The 17,432-nt window shown below is 44.3% G+C and overlaps 1 protein-coding gene and 1 pseudogene across 4 annotated transcripts in view; both read right to left on the bottom strand.

The window, feature by feature from the left end:
• Positions 1 to 233: 233 nt before the first annotated feature.
• The window catches only part of A2ML1 (alpha-2-macroglobulin like 1), a 51,008-nt gene continuing 33,809 nt past the window's right edge, over positions 234 to 17,432 (bottom strand). For 2 of the 4 annotated variants that reach the window (XM_047868631.1, XM_047868632.1), the window contains exons 24-36: positions 15,270 to 15,446; positions 15,023 to 15,104; positions 14,513 to 14,669; positions 12,263 to 12,337; positions 11,929 to 12,091; positions 9,385 to 9,599; positions 5,398 to 5,613; positions 5,101 to 5,228; positions 4,856 to 4,946; positions 4,440 to 4,508; positions 2,972 to 3,074; positions 2,490 to 2,531; positions 234 to 1,293 (exon numbers count right to left, since the gene is read on the bottom strand). In XM_047868631.1, the coding sequence (XP_047724587.1) occupies positions 2,491 to 2,531; positions 2,972 to 3,074; positions 4,440 to 4,508; positions 4,856 to 4,946; positions 5,101 to 5,228; positions 5,398 to 5,613; positions 9,385 to 9,599; positions 11,929 to 12,091; positions 12,263 to 12,337; positions 14,513 to 14,669; positions 15,023 to 15,104; positions 15,270 to 15,446 (1,517 nt within the window). In that variant the 3' untranslated portion in view covers positions 234 to 1,293; position 2,490. The remainder of the gene's footprint in view (positions 1,294 to 2,489; positions 2,532 to 2,971; positions 3,075 to 4,439; positions 4,509 to 4,855; positions 4,947 to 5,100; positions 5,229 to 5,397; positions 5,614 to 9,384; positions 9,600 to 11,928; positions 12,092 to 12,262; positions 12,338 to 14,512; positions 14,670 to 15,022; positions 15,105 to 15,269; positions 15,447 to 17,432) is intronic. The other 2 variants (XM_047868630.1, XM_047868629.1) reach the window with 2 other exon arrangements.
• On the bottom strand, positions 6,238 to 8,901 carry LOC125169776 (40S ribosomal protein S15a-like; annotated as a pseudogene).

Here is a 17,432-nt window from a genome sequence, read left to right as displayed (position 1 = left end):
TAACCGACTGAGCCACTCAGGCACCCCCAGATATAACTTCTTAAGTCCTGAGGATCACTATCTCCCTCCATTGCCAAAAGGGGGGGGGGGTTCTGAGAGGAGTCACAGAGCCAAATGTAACAGGGTAGAGGGTTCAGGAGTGGGGGGAGCGTTCATGAGTGCCCTCTTTTCTTTAATTTCCATGATACCTGAGAGGTAAGGCAGGCTTGGGGATGACCTCCTTTGGGTATGTTCCCCATGTTCTCTCACTTTGGGAACTCCTAGGAGGTTCAGGGCAGAGTCTAGGGTGGGGGAGACAGGAAATGAACAATTTTTGCAAATATGGCCCTGGGCTTATGGAAATATCTCTACATCATGAACTTACTTTCCCCTGGCTCTTCTGGTCAAAATTTACAGTCCAGAGGAGCGAGATCAGAGTGTGAATTATCCAGGGTGAAAAGGTGTGGTTGCCTAGATGATCTTCTCTGTTTAAGTACTATTCATCTCTTTCCCCCCCATACTTTTGCCTCCAGACCCGTTTCTAAAACAAAAACATTGCTTCCAGAAACAGCTTACACAAAGATAGGTATCCCCTAGCGGAAGAGGCTGGGGGAATCCTGAAGGAGAAGCGCAGAGATAGGGAATCCTGGCCAGCCACTTCTCTTGTTATCAATCACTATTTTGCCCTGCAGTGACAGCTGGCTGAACACAATCCCTTAATTGGGACTCTCTGACCCCTCCCAGAATTGGCAAGACGATTCTCTGACGTGTCTGGGTCAAAAGGTTTAAAGAGGAAGCCAAAATACGAGTTCTGGTTAAAGGATGATTATTATCTTTCAACAAAACCTTTGGGAGCCATAGCAAGACGCACAGAGTCAAGGACACGGGTTTTCTTTTCAAGGAAAAAACTTTTTTTCATCTACTCCCAAAGCGCTAAATTACATCTCCCCTTAGATTTAACCTCCGGAAAGACATTTTTATCTTCCCTGGATCCCCCTCTACTTCCAAATCTTCTCTGGAGAGTCCCCCCTGTGGCTAAATCACATCTCCTCCCCCAGGGGTCTTTTCCAGGTAATTCTTCCCTGGGGTGATAATTCCGAGCCCATCCCCCCGCCCCAACCCTTTATTCCGGCACCTATGCATCTGTGAAGTGGAAGAAAGTAGCTGAGGTTCACGCCTGCTCATCTGTTACACACTCAGTAGTCAATCAGAGAAATCAAATTAGTTGATTGAATGAGTTTTGCTTTAAGAGGCAGAAGAATGTTGTCCAGTAATGTCACAGGGGATTAAATTAGTCTCTTTCCAACTTCTATCCTGGGAGAGGAGGGGGGGGGCGGGGGGAAAGAAGACATCATTATACTCAGAAAGCCTTCATGAATGTAAAAGAGTTTTTCCTATCTATTTATTTGTTTAATTGTTTTTTTTTTTTAAAGTTTTCTCTAGGGGCACCTGGGTGGCTCAGCCGGTTAAGTTTCCGACTTCGGCTCAGGTCATGATCTCACGGTTTGTGAGTTCGAGCCCCGCGTCGGACTCTGGGCTGACAGCTCAGAGCCTGGAGCCTGTTTCGGATTCTGTGTCCCCCTCTCTCTCTGCCCCTCCCCCACTCATGCTCTGTCTCAAAAATAAACATTAAAAAAAATAATAAATAAATAAATAAATAAAGTTATCTCTACACCCAAGGTGAGTTTAAACTCCCAACCTGGAGATCAAGAGTCACATGCTCTACCGATCGAGCCATCCAGGGGCTCCCTCAGCTTTTTCCTACCTACAAGAAAATCTCCTGAATGCGCAATGAGATTATTAATAGTGTTATCTCAGAGGAGCAGGATCAGATAATCTTTACTTTTCCCTTAGTATTTTTGTATAACAAAGATGTAGAATGTAAAAATAATTTTAAAAATTCATCAATTTCAATCAGAAGAAAATCTTGTTTTTAAAAACCACATAGAACCCCTCCCACAAATGCCACTATTAACTTTTTCTGGTGTGACCTAAGATTATGATTCTTTCTTTAAGAGATTAGGACCGGGGTGCCTGGGTGGCTCAGTGGGTTAAGCGTCTGACTTCGGCTCAGGTCATGATCTCTCGGTCCGTGAGTTCGAGCCCCGCGTCGGGCTCTGTGCTGACAGCTCAGAGCCTGGAGCCTGCTTCAGATTCTGTGTCTCCCTCGCTCTCTGCCCCTAACCCACTCGCATTCTGTCTCTGTCTCTCTCAAAAATAAAAATAAACATGAAAAAAAATTAAAAAAAAAAGAGTTTAGGACCAAAAAAAGGGGGTATGTGGCTGGCTCGGTCAGTAGAGCATGTGACTCTTGATCTCAGGGTCGTGAGTTTGAGCCCCACGATGGATGTAAAGCTTACTTCAAGAAGAAAAAAGGATTTAAGATTAAAAGAAAAAAGGAAAGCCCACTTTCTATCAAAAACTAGCTCCCCAAAGGTGATAACAGTAACTCAGGAGAAGGTCCCTTAACTTTTGAATACGATCACCCTACCGCAAAAGCTCATCCTTACCTCATTCACAAGGATCAGAGTATTGAATTGTTGCCTGTTCACCTGTAAGATGAAAGGACATATATTATTACATAAGGGCCCTCATGCATTCAAAGAGAAAGTACTTCATAAAAGCTACCGCTTTAACCCTATTCAGAGGACCCCTAGACGCGATGGGCATATTATGAGCATATTCCGAATTACGGGAAAGTTCCAAACACTACTGTTGTGGTAAATTCTTAATCGCAGCAAAAACATTAACAATAGTCAGGCCTTAAAGAACAAGGGTCCCTCTTGTTCTTTTGGCCTGTGGACCGTCGTAAAACATCGCTAGTGCAGAAGACTTTTAAAAATGACATACAGTTAAAATGCAATGTCTTGGGAGGTCAAATAATGTAATTATATGCTACTTGCTTGGGAAAGAGTATCTGTAAAATTAGGGGAGATAGCATGAAGGGCGAGGTAGAACTACGTTGGGAGATACAATAGAGCTCAGCCCTCACCTGGGAGGTAGTAGTCATAGACCGTGATGGTTGCTGGTTTCAGGTTAGTGACCAACATACGTTGGCTGATGGTGAAGGTAAAGGCCTGAGTCGTCTTATTCAGCTGTGGAGAAGAAAGACAAAACATCATATCAAAACTAAAGAGAAAATAACACTCTCTGTAATGCGGAGATTAAAAGACTCTTGTCTTCACCCAAATCTCCTGAAACCCTTCTACCTGTCCCTTCTTGCCCTAGGCCAGTCTTCAAGATGTTGGCTTCTGCCGACTTCCTGACTCTTCCTTCTTAGGATCTTACGGCTTCCTGGCCTTCTTGTGACAAAGTCCCCTCCATTCTTGGTCTACTCTAACCCATGGTTCCTCCACTAAATTAATTGAAGTGGCCAAAGGAACAGAATCTTTCTTTTTTTAATTTTTTTTATTTAAAAAAAAATTTTTTTTTTCAACGTTTATTTATTTTTGGGACAGAGAGAGACAGAGCATGAACGGGGGAGGGGCAGAGAGAGAGGGAGACACAGAATCGGAAACAGGCTCCAGGCTCCGAGCCATCAGCCCAGAGCCTGACGCGGGGCTCGAACTCACGGACCGCGAGATCGTGACCTGGCTGAAGTCGGACGCTTAACCGACTGCGCCACCCAGGCGCCCCAGAATCTTTCTTTTTTTTTTAAAGGCTCTTTGCTTCCTAGTGGTTTTCTCTCTTCCTTCAGGTCTCTGATCAGGTAACATCTCCTCAGAGAGGCCTTTCCTGACCACCTTATTTTAAAATAGTCACATCCTGGCCGACACATTTTTAAATGACATAGATAGCTGGGAGCCTGGGTGGATTAGTTGGTTAAGTGTCCGACTCTCGATTTCGGCTCAGGTCACGATCTCATGGTTCTTGGGATCGAGCCCCACATCGGGCTCTACGCCGACAGGGCGGAGCTTGCTTGGGGTTCTCTCTCCCTCTCTCTTTGCCCCTACCCCCTCTCAAAATAAATAAATAAACTTAAAAAATAAATGACACGGGGCGCCTGGGTGGCGCAGTCGGTTAAGCGTCCGACTTCAGCCAGGTCACGATCTCGCGGTCCGGGAGTTCGAGCCCCGCGTCGGGCTCTGGGCTGATGGCTCGGAGCCTGGAGCCTGTTTCCGATTCTGTGTCTCCCTCTCTCTCTGCCCCTCCCCCGTTCATGCTCTGTCTCTCTCTGTCCCAAAAATAAATAAACGTTGAAAAAAAAATTTTTTTTTTAAATAAATAAAAAAATAAATGACATAGATGGCTAGCATGATGTATCTGTTAGTACTGCCCTGGAGGTGAATAAGAATATTTTATAGTAAACAACATGGAGGTAGAATTCACCTCATGGCTTCAGACCCATTCTCTCAGTTCCCTCATCCCTGTGCATGTGACACCAGTATATACAGATTAAAAGGGAAGTTGCAAAGCTACATAAGGAATCAAGCTCTTGGGTTCAGTTTCTGAACACCTACCTCTTCCAAGTAAATGTTCAGTACGTCAGTTCCAGATTCAACCTTCTTCACCAGTGGTTGTTGGAGAAGCTAAATGAGAAAGGGGGAAAATAAAACAGACTAAGATCCAGAGCCTTCCCTATCCCCTAGGGTACTATACCAAAGCTCTGTCATGATCAAGGAAACAATATATACTGTGGAAAAGGTAAGACAAAGGAACCAAGATGATTCCAGTTTCCATTTAACACATCTGATGCACTTTTGCAGCCCATTGAAATAATGTAATTATGAGTTGTATATATACATGCATAGATAGATAGATAGATGATAGATAGATAGATAGATAGATATACCATGAAGCCCATTTCACCAGCTTTTTAGGGATCATGTTATGTCCTTTTAGAGCTTGTTAAATGAAGAAGAAAGAACAGACTTACTAACTGATTGGTGCCCTCCATGGGACTGAACCCAGAAAGCATCTTCACTTCTACAATGGCCATATTGGAAGAGCTGCGACTCCCCACATAACTAAGGGCAGAAAGAGGTACATCTGTGTCAACCCGTTATTTTCACTCTTAGCAGACTCTGTAGCCCCAACGTGCGCGCGCGCACACACACACACACCTCAGCTTCTATGATCCGGGTGCCCCCCCCACCCCGTCACCAACTCAGCTTTTCTCACCTGGTGTGGATAGTAAGCACCAAGGATCGAGGTGAAGTAACTTGCTCACATGTATCTTTTCCCACTTCCACACTAAGACTAAAGGTATCCGCAAATTTAGGAGGGGGGATGTTGTATTTCAGCACCGTCTAGCAGGAGGAAATAGATAACCAAATCAGAGCTGGGAAGAACTTTAACTATTGCACAGCTCAAATTACTCTCTTCACAAATGAGACAGGAGGTTCGACTGGAGGCAAAGACGCCCGCAGGCTCTCCTTCCCAATGCGTGCTGGTTCTTTCTCCTGGATCTCTGCTTACCTGCACGTAGACACAGCCCTGGCCCGAGGCCTCCAAGGTATACGCTCCAGGGATATTAGGTAGAGTCTCCTGCTGAAATACCAACCGGTTGGCAGCCTGAATGTTGAAAGCACGCTGGAAATTCTCACTGGATTTCACAGCCAGGTTGACTTCCTCAGATGGCACATAGGCAGTGGTGGCGTATTTGGCAAGAGCTTGGAGGGCAACTACAGTATCCTGAAGAAAACGGTGGGGCATATGCTTACATTTTGTGAGCCACTGGAATTAACTTCAAATAACCCGATAACCTACGTGTCTGGCTGTTCACTAGTGTGGATGACGCCTCTTCTTTTTTTTTTCTACAATTTTTTTTTTTAACGTTTATTTATTTTTGAGACAGAGAGAGACAGAGCATGAATGGGAGAGGGTCAGAGAGAGGGAGACACAGAATCGGAAACAGGCTCCAGGCTCTGAGCTGTCAGCACAGAGCCCGACACGGAGCTCAAACTCACAGACCGCGAGATCATGACCTGAGCCGAAGTCGGCCGCCTAACCGACTGAGCCACCCAGGCGCCCCGCTGATGACGCCTCTTCTAAGTATGTAAGAGCCACGTTCATCAATGCCGGGGAAACCGACATAGAAATCATATCTTGCTTGTCTAGAAAATTGTCATCAAGTTGTTATGACACATCTATAGGTTATCGGGTTCATCTCATATTCGTCTTCAACCAAACCTAGCTTCAGAATGGGCTATAGTTAGAAGCAAGTGGGTAACTGTTCAGTATATATTTTACAGTTTCCTTATTTGGAGAGGAAATAGCAGTAACATAATAGCCCTAAAAATTGCACATTCTTCAAAGTCATTTAGCTCTGTAATGATCTTCTATGGCACAGCTGGAGAGGATATCAGGGTGCCCTTCCTTGCGAACTAAGGCTTCTTCGCCGCTGTGCCATGTGACCATCTTTTCTTCACTTGGATAGAAGATAGATAAGCTGCCACCAAGAAGGCAAGGCATCAGAACTTTTCCATTCTGAAAATATGATTTATATAAGTGACAACTAGAGGAAAGAAAAAACAGAACGAGATGTCCAGCAAATTGCTATATTTTACTGCTATGAGAATATCTACATGCTCCACACTTTGTACAGTATCTACAGAAAAAGGGAACCCCACATCTTCCTATCCCAAATGAAAAAGAACAGCTGTATTTAGACATCATACTGTCGTATAAAACCCTGGGTGGCTCAGTCGGTGAAGCGTCCGACTTCGGCTCAGGTCATGATCTCACGGCTGGTGGGTTCGAGCCCCGCGTCGGGCTCTGTGCTGACAGCTCCGAGCCTGGAGCCTGCTTCGGATTCTGTGTCTCCCTCTCGCTCCCTGCCCCTTCCCCACTTGCACTCTGTCTCTTAAAAAATAAATATTAAAAAAAATTTTTTTTTGAAAAAACAGGAAGGCAGGTCACCCACTCTGGGGAAGCTGCGAACAAGTGATTCCTATGCAGCTTGACTATCTACACACAACTTTTTATCTACTCTCCGTGAACTTGATCCCAAAAGGTCCTTATTGCTCCGATATGTGGAAACAATTCAAGAAACGAGACCTCATCACTGGCTGAAAAGCCACTGTGGGTGACATGTGCCTTCTTGTAATAACTAAGGATTTTATTAAAAAACAATTCTGACATGTATCTGTCACTGAGAGTTCTAAACATTTCACTCACAGCTTTCTGAAATTGTATATCATAATTATTTAGGGCTCAGCAAGAAAGAAGTCCTTCCTGATCTTTGGCCAAGAATTTCCTTGAAGGAAGGAAGGATAGTACCATTTAATTAATTAATTAATTTATTTATTTAGAAAGAGAGAGTGCAATCAGGGGAGGAGGAGGAGGAGAGAGAGAGAGAGAGAGAGAGAGAGGGAGAATCTCAAGCAGGCTCCACATTCAGTGCAGAGTCCCATGCAGGGCTCAATCTCACGACCCTGGGGTCATGACCTGAGCCAAAATCAAGAGTCAGACACCCAAGTGACTGAGCCACCCAGGTGCCCCAGTGCCATATAATTTTTTTTTTAATTCCTATTAAGGCATTACCATATTCAGTTTCAGCGCTCTTAACATCTTTACCAGATACTTCATCAGTTAAAATATATTCTTTTTCCAGGTCTAATTTACATGTTATACCCTCAACGAAACTGGCCCTAATTTCAACGAGTCAGAATACAATCTTTACAAAGACAAGAAATATGTTTTTTTGAGTATTTTGTATGATCAGTGAGTCGGATATGGTATGTATTTAATAACATTTGCAGCACAAATGAATTAGTGACTAGTCTCTGTATAATCATCTAAGACAATTTTTATGATACTATTTGAATATATCATGCGATTTTACATCTTTTTCCCAACTGCCACCAAATTCAAGTTCTCCTTACCCTTAACCTAGACAAATGAAAGAGTGTCCTATCTCTTCAAATCCAGTGTCTCTCTCCTCAGAACCATCCCCTACACTGAGTAACAGTAAGTAACAGGTTAATCTTTCTGACACAAAGTTAAAAAAATTAATAGCTTCTCAGAATGGGCAAAATCTTGGGTCTGATACACAAGGGCCTCCATGGTATAAACCTGTCCGAACTTTCTAAACTGAGATCCCGTTATGCATTGGCTAACCCAGTTTTCCCGACAGTCATTCTATACTTTTGCAAACTGTTGTCTCTGCTCATGCCATTTCTCCTTCCTTGTAATAGTTGTCCCTCCAAATGTTACATATCCTTTTATTTATTTGTTTGTTTGTAGTAGGTTCGACACCCAACATGGGGCTTGAACTCACGATTCCAAGACCAAGAGTCACATGCTCTACCAACTGATCCTGTCAGGTGCCCCTGCCTATGCTTTTAGATCTACCTCAAACGCTACTCCCCTGAAGACTTTTCTTATCCTTCAAGTTGTTGTAAGCTCTCTTTCCCTTTTTAAGTGCATTATTTTGTATCTTTTGTTTCTTTCTGGTATAACCAAATCCTGCTCTGTTGTTATAGAGCTTTTCCTAACTTTACTTCTAGTTTGTAAACTTTTTTTTTTTTAAGAGTCCAGTGAAGCATTTTATTTGCATGAGCATATTCTATCCCTAGGAAAAGAATTCCCGGGATTTTCCCTCCTGTGTGTTTTCATCCTGCTTCCTCATGGTCCGTGATGCCACCTGAGGTTGTCAGTACAATTAAACCAACTGGCAGGAGGGGAGCAGATTATTCTGCCATTTTTCTAGACCTTTGAGCTGTACATCAAACCTGGGGCTGATCACTCCACACTTGTTTAGCCTCCCCCCCTCCGCCCTGTGAGGTTTCCAATTATTTTCCCAGCTCTGTGAGCATCGATGATTTCAAATTCGCCAATGCAACCATGCTTCAGTATCACAGTTAGAAATCAGACGATGACTTTGGAGCACGACCCAGTAAGAACCTGGTGTTTGTTTCTCTTTTCAGCATTGTCAATGCTCTTGAGAGCCTCTGCCAGGACATTCATGTGTACCGTTACGGTGGCACGAAAAGATGGCGGAAAGAGCTAGTTTGTGAACTTTTTAAAGTAGAAACTTTATATCTTACTAGCTTCCCAATACCTGCAATAGAAGGAAGTATACCTGTAAAATCTTGCTTTTATGTTTCTGACTCCATAATTGGCTTTCTAATCTGTTAATGTATAATTTAGCCGTAATTATATATGTCCTATTCACACATAAAACACTGATCTTATGTTTCTCTTTATTCCATTATGTTTCATACTCTACAAAGGAAGAGAATTAAGTACATATAGTACTATTTATGTGTTCATATGACCCGTTGTTATGAACCCTATATATTTTTCACACGTTTTTCCTCCCTCCCTATAGAATTATACGTCTCTTGACCTAGAAGTCAAGAGCAATAGTTTTTTGTCTTGTTTTTGTTTGTTGTTTTGTCCTCTCTCCACACAGGACCTAATACTACCTGATAAGTCGAGGTTGGAGAGTGGGTTATTTACCTGAGTAGAAGAGAAGCCCCCATATGCGTTGCGTTGCTTGGCCAACCAAGCCACTATGGCAGTGGCCTTGGCTATTTCCTTTTGAGTCAGGCTGGCTTTGCTAAGCTGGGCTAATAAGATATATGCTGTAAGTTCCACATCTACAGCCTCAGGCTCAGACCAAGGTCTGGCATCCTGGGACCGAGTAGGCTTTTGGCTCCAGTGAATGGACTCTCCTGTGGAGAAAGAAGCATAATCAGGAAGGTCTTAGAAGGAGATGATTTCCCACATTCAATGTGTAAATGCTACACCTCAGAGCAGAGCAAGCACCAGCCAAAAATTAATCATGAGTTAGAAAAAAAATATTTCTCAGAATCTTCAGGTGTATTGGCCATTATGTTTACACAGGGATGTGTGTGTATACGTGTGTGTGTGTGTGTGTGTGTGTGTGTGTGTGTAGAGCCATCCATAATTCCTCAAGGTGAAGCTGAGAGTGTCAACAAATGCCTCCAGCAATCACATGAAAACCACTCTTGTTACTTTATCAATTCTAATGCCAGTGGAGATAGGTAAGTAGAAACTTACAAGAATCTTATGTGTTTGGGGGCATGTTTTTGGCGTGTAGAATTTTGTTAATTTTTTAGCCTTTATTTTGCCTAATCAACAGTTTAACATTTTAAGAATAAAAATGACAGGATATGCGTAAGAACTCTGAGAAATCATAGAAAAATGCTAATGAGGGTGAGCAAATAGAATATGAGACTAAAACAGAACTCTAGGACAACCAAGATGACAGACAACTCAAAGAAAGGGATGAGCAAATGGAAATAAAAAGAATGAAAGCTATGGGAATGCAATCTGGTGCAGCCACTCTGGAAAACAGGATGGAGCTTCCTCAAAAAAGTAAAAATAGAACTACCCTGGGACCCAGCAATTATACTACTAGGCATTTATCCAAAGGATACAGGGGTGCTGTTTCGAAGGGACACATGCACCCCCATGATTATAGCAGCACTATCAACAATAGCCAAAGTATGGAAAGAGCCCAAATGTCCATCGAGGGATGAATGGATAAAGAAAATGTAGTATTTATATACAATGGAGTATTACTCAGCCATCAAAAAGAACGAAATCTTGCCATTTGCCACCACGTGGATGGAACTGGAAGGTATTATGCTAAGTGAAATTAGTCAGTCAGAGAAAGACAAAAATCATATGACTTCACTCATACGAGGACTTTGAGACAAAACAGATGAACATAAGGGAAGGGGGGCAAAAATAATATAAAAAACAGGGAGCGGGACAAAACAGAAGAGACTCATAAATATGGAGAACAAACAGGGTTATGGGAGGGGTTGTGGGAGGGGGGAAGGGCTAAATGGGTAAGGGGCACTAAGAAATCGATTCCTGAAATCATTGTTGCACTGTATGCTAACTAATTTGGATGTAAATTTAAAAAAAAATTAAATTAAAAAAAAGAAGAGTGAAATCTAGAAGTTTAATTAATTATCCATTTAAAGATAATAAATAGCCCACAGGAGGCAATCTAATTGGAAAAACATAAGAGAAATCATGTGAGCCGGCAATGCAAGATAATGGAGAAGAGATAATCTCATTAAATCAATATACACTGGAACAGGTATGTGCAACCCACGGTCTGAGACACTCATTTCATGACTAGAGTCGCTTATGTACCAGTCAAAGAACTACCCAGAACCCAGGAGAGGACAACTTAGTAATGGCATTCATACAAATGAAGGCCAAGATTAAGCTTTTACCTGGAAGTCTGATTTTAACCCCACAGCTAGACCAATAAAATGCTTGTTAGAACATCAAATAGTATTCCAAATACATCCAAAAGTTTTTAGGGTGCCTGGTTGGCTCAACCAGAAGAGCATGAGACTCTTCGTCTCGGGGTCATGGGTTCGAGCCCCACATTGGGTGTAGAGATTATGTCCATAAAGTTTTTTTGTTGTTTTTTTTTTAATTTTTTTTTCAACGTTTATTTATTTTTTTGGGGACAGAGAGAGACAGAGCATGAACGGGGGAGGGGCAGAGAGAGAGGGAGACACAGAATCAGAAACAGGCTCCAGGCTCTGAGCCCTCAGCCCAGAGCCTGACGCGGGGCTCGAACTCCCGGACCGCGAGATCGTGACCTGGCTGAAGTCGGACGCTTAACTGACTGCGCCACCCAGGCACCCCAGTCCATAAAATTTTTAAAGGACCTTGAGAAGTCTCTCTTATCCCGTCAACCTCAGTGAACTCATAGCAAAGAATTGTCAAAGACGGGCAAAAGGGGGGATTCTACAACACCAAGGGGTCCTTTGACTAGCTCCCACCGTTTGTTTTCTCTTTGTGTTAAAAATATAACAACGCCTTTTAAGGACTTCCATGGGCTTTCTTATAAAACCCTCAACAGTGACCTAATGACTTCACACCTTGTGCTAAAAGGAATCCTCTCTAAGACTGAATATATGTGGGACTACGGGGACTAGGAACAATCACAGATAACTCACAGCGCATTTCCACAATTTCGACAAAACACTCCTAACATGGCCAACATACCTGTGATGATAGCCTGCTGGTCTAACTTTTCAAGAAGAGTGTTTCTGATGTCCATCTCCCCAGCCAGAGAGAAAGTATAAGCTAGTAGGGCCTGGGTGTAGAGGCTGTTAGTGGAGGAAACAGAACTCCTGAGGCACCGTAGGCCCCGACTCACCATCGGGTCCTAAAAGGTACAATGAAGAACTGAGTTTATAAGGCATTCCTTTGAAAACGGGAAGTGATAAGGAAGTCATCGTATCCTTTTTTGAGTCTACAAGGGTGAACGGTAGGTGCAATGTCTCTAGAAGTAGGCATAATAGGAAGGATAGACAGAGGAGGCCCTAGAGACACGCACCTGTATGGTTTTGCTCATCTCCAGCAACGCGGCTGTGATGTATGCAGTCAGGGAAGTCTCATCATCAACGCCACCCTAGAGGATGCAGGGAGACGAGGTCAGGGCCACAGGCAGCACAGCGCGTTGTATGGCTCGTGCGCAGATTGCAAAAAAGTATCCCCTCTGAATGGGTGGATTATTTAAACAAGCATACAGACAATCACAGGGGAAGGGATATGGAGAAAAATCTCTTATTCTCGGGTTCTTCCTGAATCTGAGCCTCCTCAAACAGACATCCTCTCAAGAAGCAGAAGGCCCCGGGGGCGCCTGGGTGGCTCAGTTGGTTAGCGTCTGACTCTTGATTTCAGTTCAGATCACGAGCTCACGGACCAGACCCCAAGTCTGGGCCGACAGCTTGGGATTTTCTCTCTCCCCCTCTCTCTGCACCACCCCCTCCCCTTCGTGCTCACTCTCTGCCTCAAAATAAAGAAAATAAATTTAAAAAAAAAAAAAAAAGGTCCAGCCTCTTCTCCAGGGGGGAGATCAGATGGCACCCACCCCATTTAATGCCTTTCATGGAAAGATATTAGCAAGTTTTTAAAAATAGCTAATCACAATCGCTCTCCTCATTCGGGAGATAAGAAAATAAACCCTTAAAAGGCTAAATGGCTTGCTGGAGATTACACAGCTAATAAGCAGCAGGAGTTAAACCCAGGGAGTTTAATTATGGAGCTCCTGCACCAAATCACTAAAGCTTGCTACGTAGACAGGTGATGGGCTTCTTAAGAGCCTGGCCGGGGCTGGTGGGCAGGAAGAGGAAACATCTCCGCCATCTTGTCCAAGTCAAGCCTTGGCTTGTGCCACTGCCACGTGTATTTCAGTGTATAAGGGGACAGAGATTTGGAGACACTGATAAAATCTGGCATAAGGAATGTACTAGTGAATCCTATACAGAGACTTTTTTTTTTGTTTAATACTCAAAATGTTTTAATTGAGGCCCCAGAATGGCAATGTAAATGATTTCCCTAGCGACGTCCATACAAATCTTTCCTTCACTGGGTATATTCCGAATTGAACAAATTCTCCTGAAGCATCAACACCTCAGCCTGTGTTTGGGAGGGGTACAGGCAAGGTAGTGAATGGAGTCCAGCGGCTATGGTTCAAAACAGAGTCCTACCACTAATTATCATTCACCTTGGGCGGTTTACTTAATCTCTGCACCTACATCTGTAAAATGGGAGTGATAGTGGTATACCGGCACCTAGCTGATTAATTGGCTGTAAACATTAAATAATATCAAATAAACGAAGTGCTCGGAACAGTGCCTGGCACAGAGTGAACCTCTTACAGAAAACACTGGACTGCCTATGGGTCGTCACCAGAGAAAGTGGCTTCGCTTCCGATTCAGGGAGCTAGTAAAAGACGCAGCGAACGTCTAGTCCAGTGGTTTGCTCACGCCTTCGGGAATATCAGAATCACCTCGAGGGCTTGTTAGAAATACAAATTTCTGGGGCGCCTGGGTGGCGCAGTCGGTTAAGCGTCCGACTTCAGCTCAGGTCACGATCTCGCGGTCCGGGAGTTCGAGCCCCGCGACGGGCTCTGGGCTGACGGCTCGGAGCCTGGAGCCTGTTTCCGATTCTGTGTCTCCCTCTCTCTCTGCCCCTCCCCCGTTCATAAAAAAAAAACGTTGAAAAAAATTAAAAAAAAAGAAATACAAATTTCTGGCCCACACCCTCCAGAGTTTCTCATAGTAGGCGGGGTAGGAACTGGAATTTGTATTTCTTTTTTTCAACGTTTATTTATTTTTGGGACAGAGAGAGACAGAGCATGAACGGGGGAGGGGCAGAGAGAGAGGGAGACACAGAATCGGAAACAGGCTCCAGGCTCCGAGCCGTCAGCCCAGAGCCCGACGCGGGGCTCGAACTCACGGGCCGCGAGATCGTGACCTGGCTGAAGTCGGACGCTTAACCGACTGCGCCACCCAGGCGCCCCTGGAATTTGTATTTCTAACAAGTTCTCAGGTGCTGCTGCTGCTGCTGATCTGAGGACCACAAGTTGAGAGCCTTGTGCTAGTACATGTTCTCGTTTTCTACAGACGTGGAAGCTGTGGCTCAGACTGGTTGAGTACATTGACCGGGGTCACCCAGAGCCAGGGCTCAGACCTGAAGAACACTGACTCCCAGGCCTATGCCCTTTTGATTCTGCTCAGTCAGAGGTGCAAGCTCCTCCCAGATGTGGTGATGGGCTGAGAGCCCTGGGGTGGATTTGCACCTTCATAGCTGTGTGTAAGAGCTTTCCCACATTGGCATAGCAGCCGCTGGGGAGCTGGTTTTCCGCCATCCACTTGAGAGCATCCTGGATATTCTTCTCATCAATGAAGATGAATTCCTGAGCTTGGCCAAAGCACTTGGTGACAAACGCTGTCAACCTACGTGGGTAAAGAGAGACATGTGGCATGAAGGGGGGGATTCCCCAGTGAGGGTGCAACAGTTCCGTCATTTATTCTGGCGTATGGTTCCAGAAGGGGATTGAGGAAACATATGCCATAGGAGCCTAGAAAAGGGACGTATTAATGGGTATTAATGGGGACAAGAACGGGGGAGGCACAAGTTCAAGGAGAAGGGTGAGGGGCTTGACCCTCCACGAGGCTGAAATAATCAGTATTAAAGGAGTAGAAGACGGATGTAAGAAGGAATGGGGTTAAGGGAAGAGGTAGAGAGGAATAGTTCCACAGGCCCAGAAATGACGCTCTGGGATCCACTGAGAATTGGGCAATATTACCAGGTGTTTCCATTTTCATCTTGCTCCCCAAAGGCACTGTATGAGCCATTGCTGTGTTTGTACAGTAGCTCCTTCTGGTACCCTGGGAAGCCAGATATGGGGTTAGATCACAGGACCAACTTCAAAGAAACATGGCTTTCAAGACTTTCAGGGATGTGGGCCACTTTGGAGGGAACCTCCCTATATCTTATTAGCCTATCATAGCCCCTAGAGAATGCGTTCAAGAAGAAAAATTGAACCAACTCACCGAGCTCCAGGAAACCCACTGCCCGAGACCTGATTTCCTCAGTCAGCAGCCTTGCCCTCTTCAGATACTGCAAGACGTAGATTATGGGAGCAAACAATACCATGTTCTGCTCCCCACAGCCCCTTGGCATCTGTACCAGATTGTCTAGGTTCTGGAGGGCTGTGCCCATAATGTCTCCTGAGATCCAAAAGAAGAGAGAGAGTGATGGTAGAGAGAAGAAAGAAGCCTTCTGATTTATTGTCATTCATTTAATTTTTTTTTACAGTTCATTAATTTTTGACAGAGAGAGAGAGAGAGAGAGAGACAGAGCATGAGTGGGGGAGGGGCAGAGAGAGGGAGACACAGAATCCGAAGCAGACTCCAGGCTCCGAGCTGTCAGCACAGAGCCCGACGCGGGGCTCGAACTCCAGACCGCGAGATCATGACCTGAGCCAAAGTCGGACACTCAACCGACTGAGCCACCCAGGCGCCCCATATTGTCATTCATTTAACAAACACGTATCAGCTATCATTTAGTTGAGTACCTACGCTGTGGCCTGGGAGACAGTAAGTCAAGTACAGTCTTTATCTCAAAAGATCATAATCCGAGGGGCAAACAATTACAAAACATTACAAATAGAATTCATTATAAACAATTATAATATAGTGCGATCATTTTGGGTGCACACAAGGTGCTGGAGCACACAGAGAAGAAGTACATGGGTTACCTAAGGGCGTGGAGGGTTGTAAGAAGACACGTCACGGGCTGGTGAGTAACATAACAAAACCTACAATACTTAGACTCAATCTCTAAGTTCCTCCCCTGCGTATAAATGCATTGTCCTCCAACTCACCATGTTCCTGCCAAAGCAAACACAATCCTGATCCCCTTTTCCAAGTTATACCTACTGACCTAGCCATATATTTTATACACCCGTAAGCCTGATCTAAGTGACCGATTAACATCTGCACTTTTAGCCATTAAGTTCAATTCAAATCTATAAATACATACTGAATGTCAACTATGTGGCAATAACTGTGCTAGAATCAAATAAAAAAAGAGGTGGGGTGCCTGGGTGGCTCAGTCCATTAGACGTCCGACTCTTGATTTCAGCTCAGGTCATGATCTCACAGTTCATTAGATGGAGCCCCACATCGTGTTCCATGCTGACAGCCAAAGCCTACTTGGGATTCTTTCTCTCCCTCTCTCTCTGCCTTGCATGCTCTCTCTCTCTTTCTCTCTCTCTCTCTCTTTCAAAAAAAAGGGGGGGGGGTGACCCTTGTCCTCAAGGAGCCCACAATGCAGCGTGAAAGACAGACATAGACAGTGAGCTACATCCTACAATAAAAGTGAGTGTTACACTAGAGGTCTGACTCAACTACAGTCAAAATAGAGAAATTTTATCCTGGAAAGGATCTTAGTAGGGGATCAGCGTAAAGAAATGATCTAACATACACAGGGCTCCTAGTATATGCTAGATATTGTGGTGGAAACTTTATATTTAATTTTTTTTTCAACGTTTTTTTATTTATTTTTGGGACAGAGAGAGACAGAGCATGAACGGGAGAGGGGCAGAGAGAGAGGGAGACACAGAATTGGAAACAGGCTCCAGGCTCCGAGCCATCAGCCCAGAGCCTGACGCGGGGCTCGAACTCCCGGACCGCGAGATCGTGACCTGGCTGAAGTCGGACGCTTAACCGACTGCGCCACCCAGGCGCCCCTATATTTCATTTTTACACCAATCCAGAGAGGTGGGTTATCATCACAGTCTCGCAGAAAGGGGGGGAGGGGGGGAAGGATCGGAACTGTTTACTTATCCAAGGTCATGTGGCTATTAAATGGCAGAACTGGGATCCCAACCTGGTTTGATATGATTTTCAACCTCATGCTTTTCTACTCAATCCCTCTCCTTGCCCAGAGAAGTGTCCTGTCTGTGTAAATATAGTGTTATTTCCCCTCAGCTATACTCAACTAGATAAATTCCTCATTTTTTCAAAGGTTGCTACAAACATTATGTCTCTCCTCCACTCAGTTTATAGACCACCTGAACCTAAACGCATATGAAGCTTCCCTGACCTTTAACTTCTTCCTATCCAGGCTCCTTTCTGTTTTTAACTACCATAGACATCTAATCCCACATGTACTGTTATCTAGAGGCTGTATTTGCCCACTACATAGAATAA

Source organism: Prionailurus viverrinus, chromosome B4 (assembly GCF_022837055.1).
Source record: "Prionailurus viverrinus isolate Anna chromosome B4, UM_Priviv_1.0, whole genome shotgun sequence".
NCBI lineage: Eukaryota > Metazoa > Chordata > Mammalia > Carnivora > Felidae > Prionailurus > Prionailurus viverrinus.
This window is presented reverse-complemented; position numbering and strand designations above follow the sequence as displayed.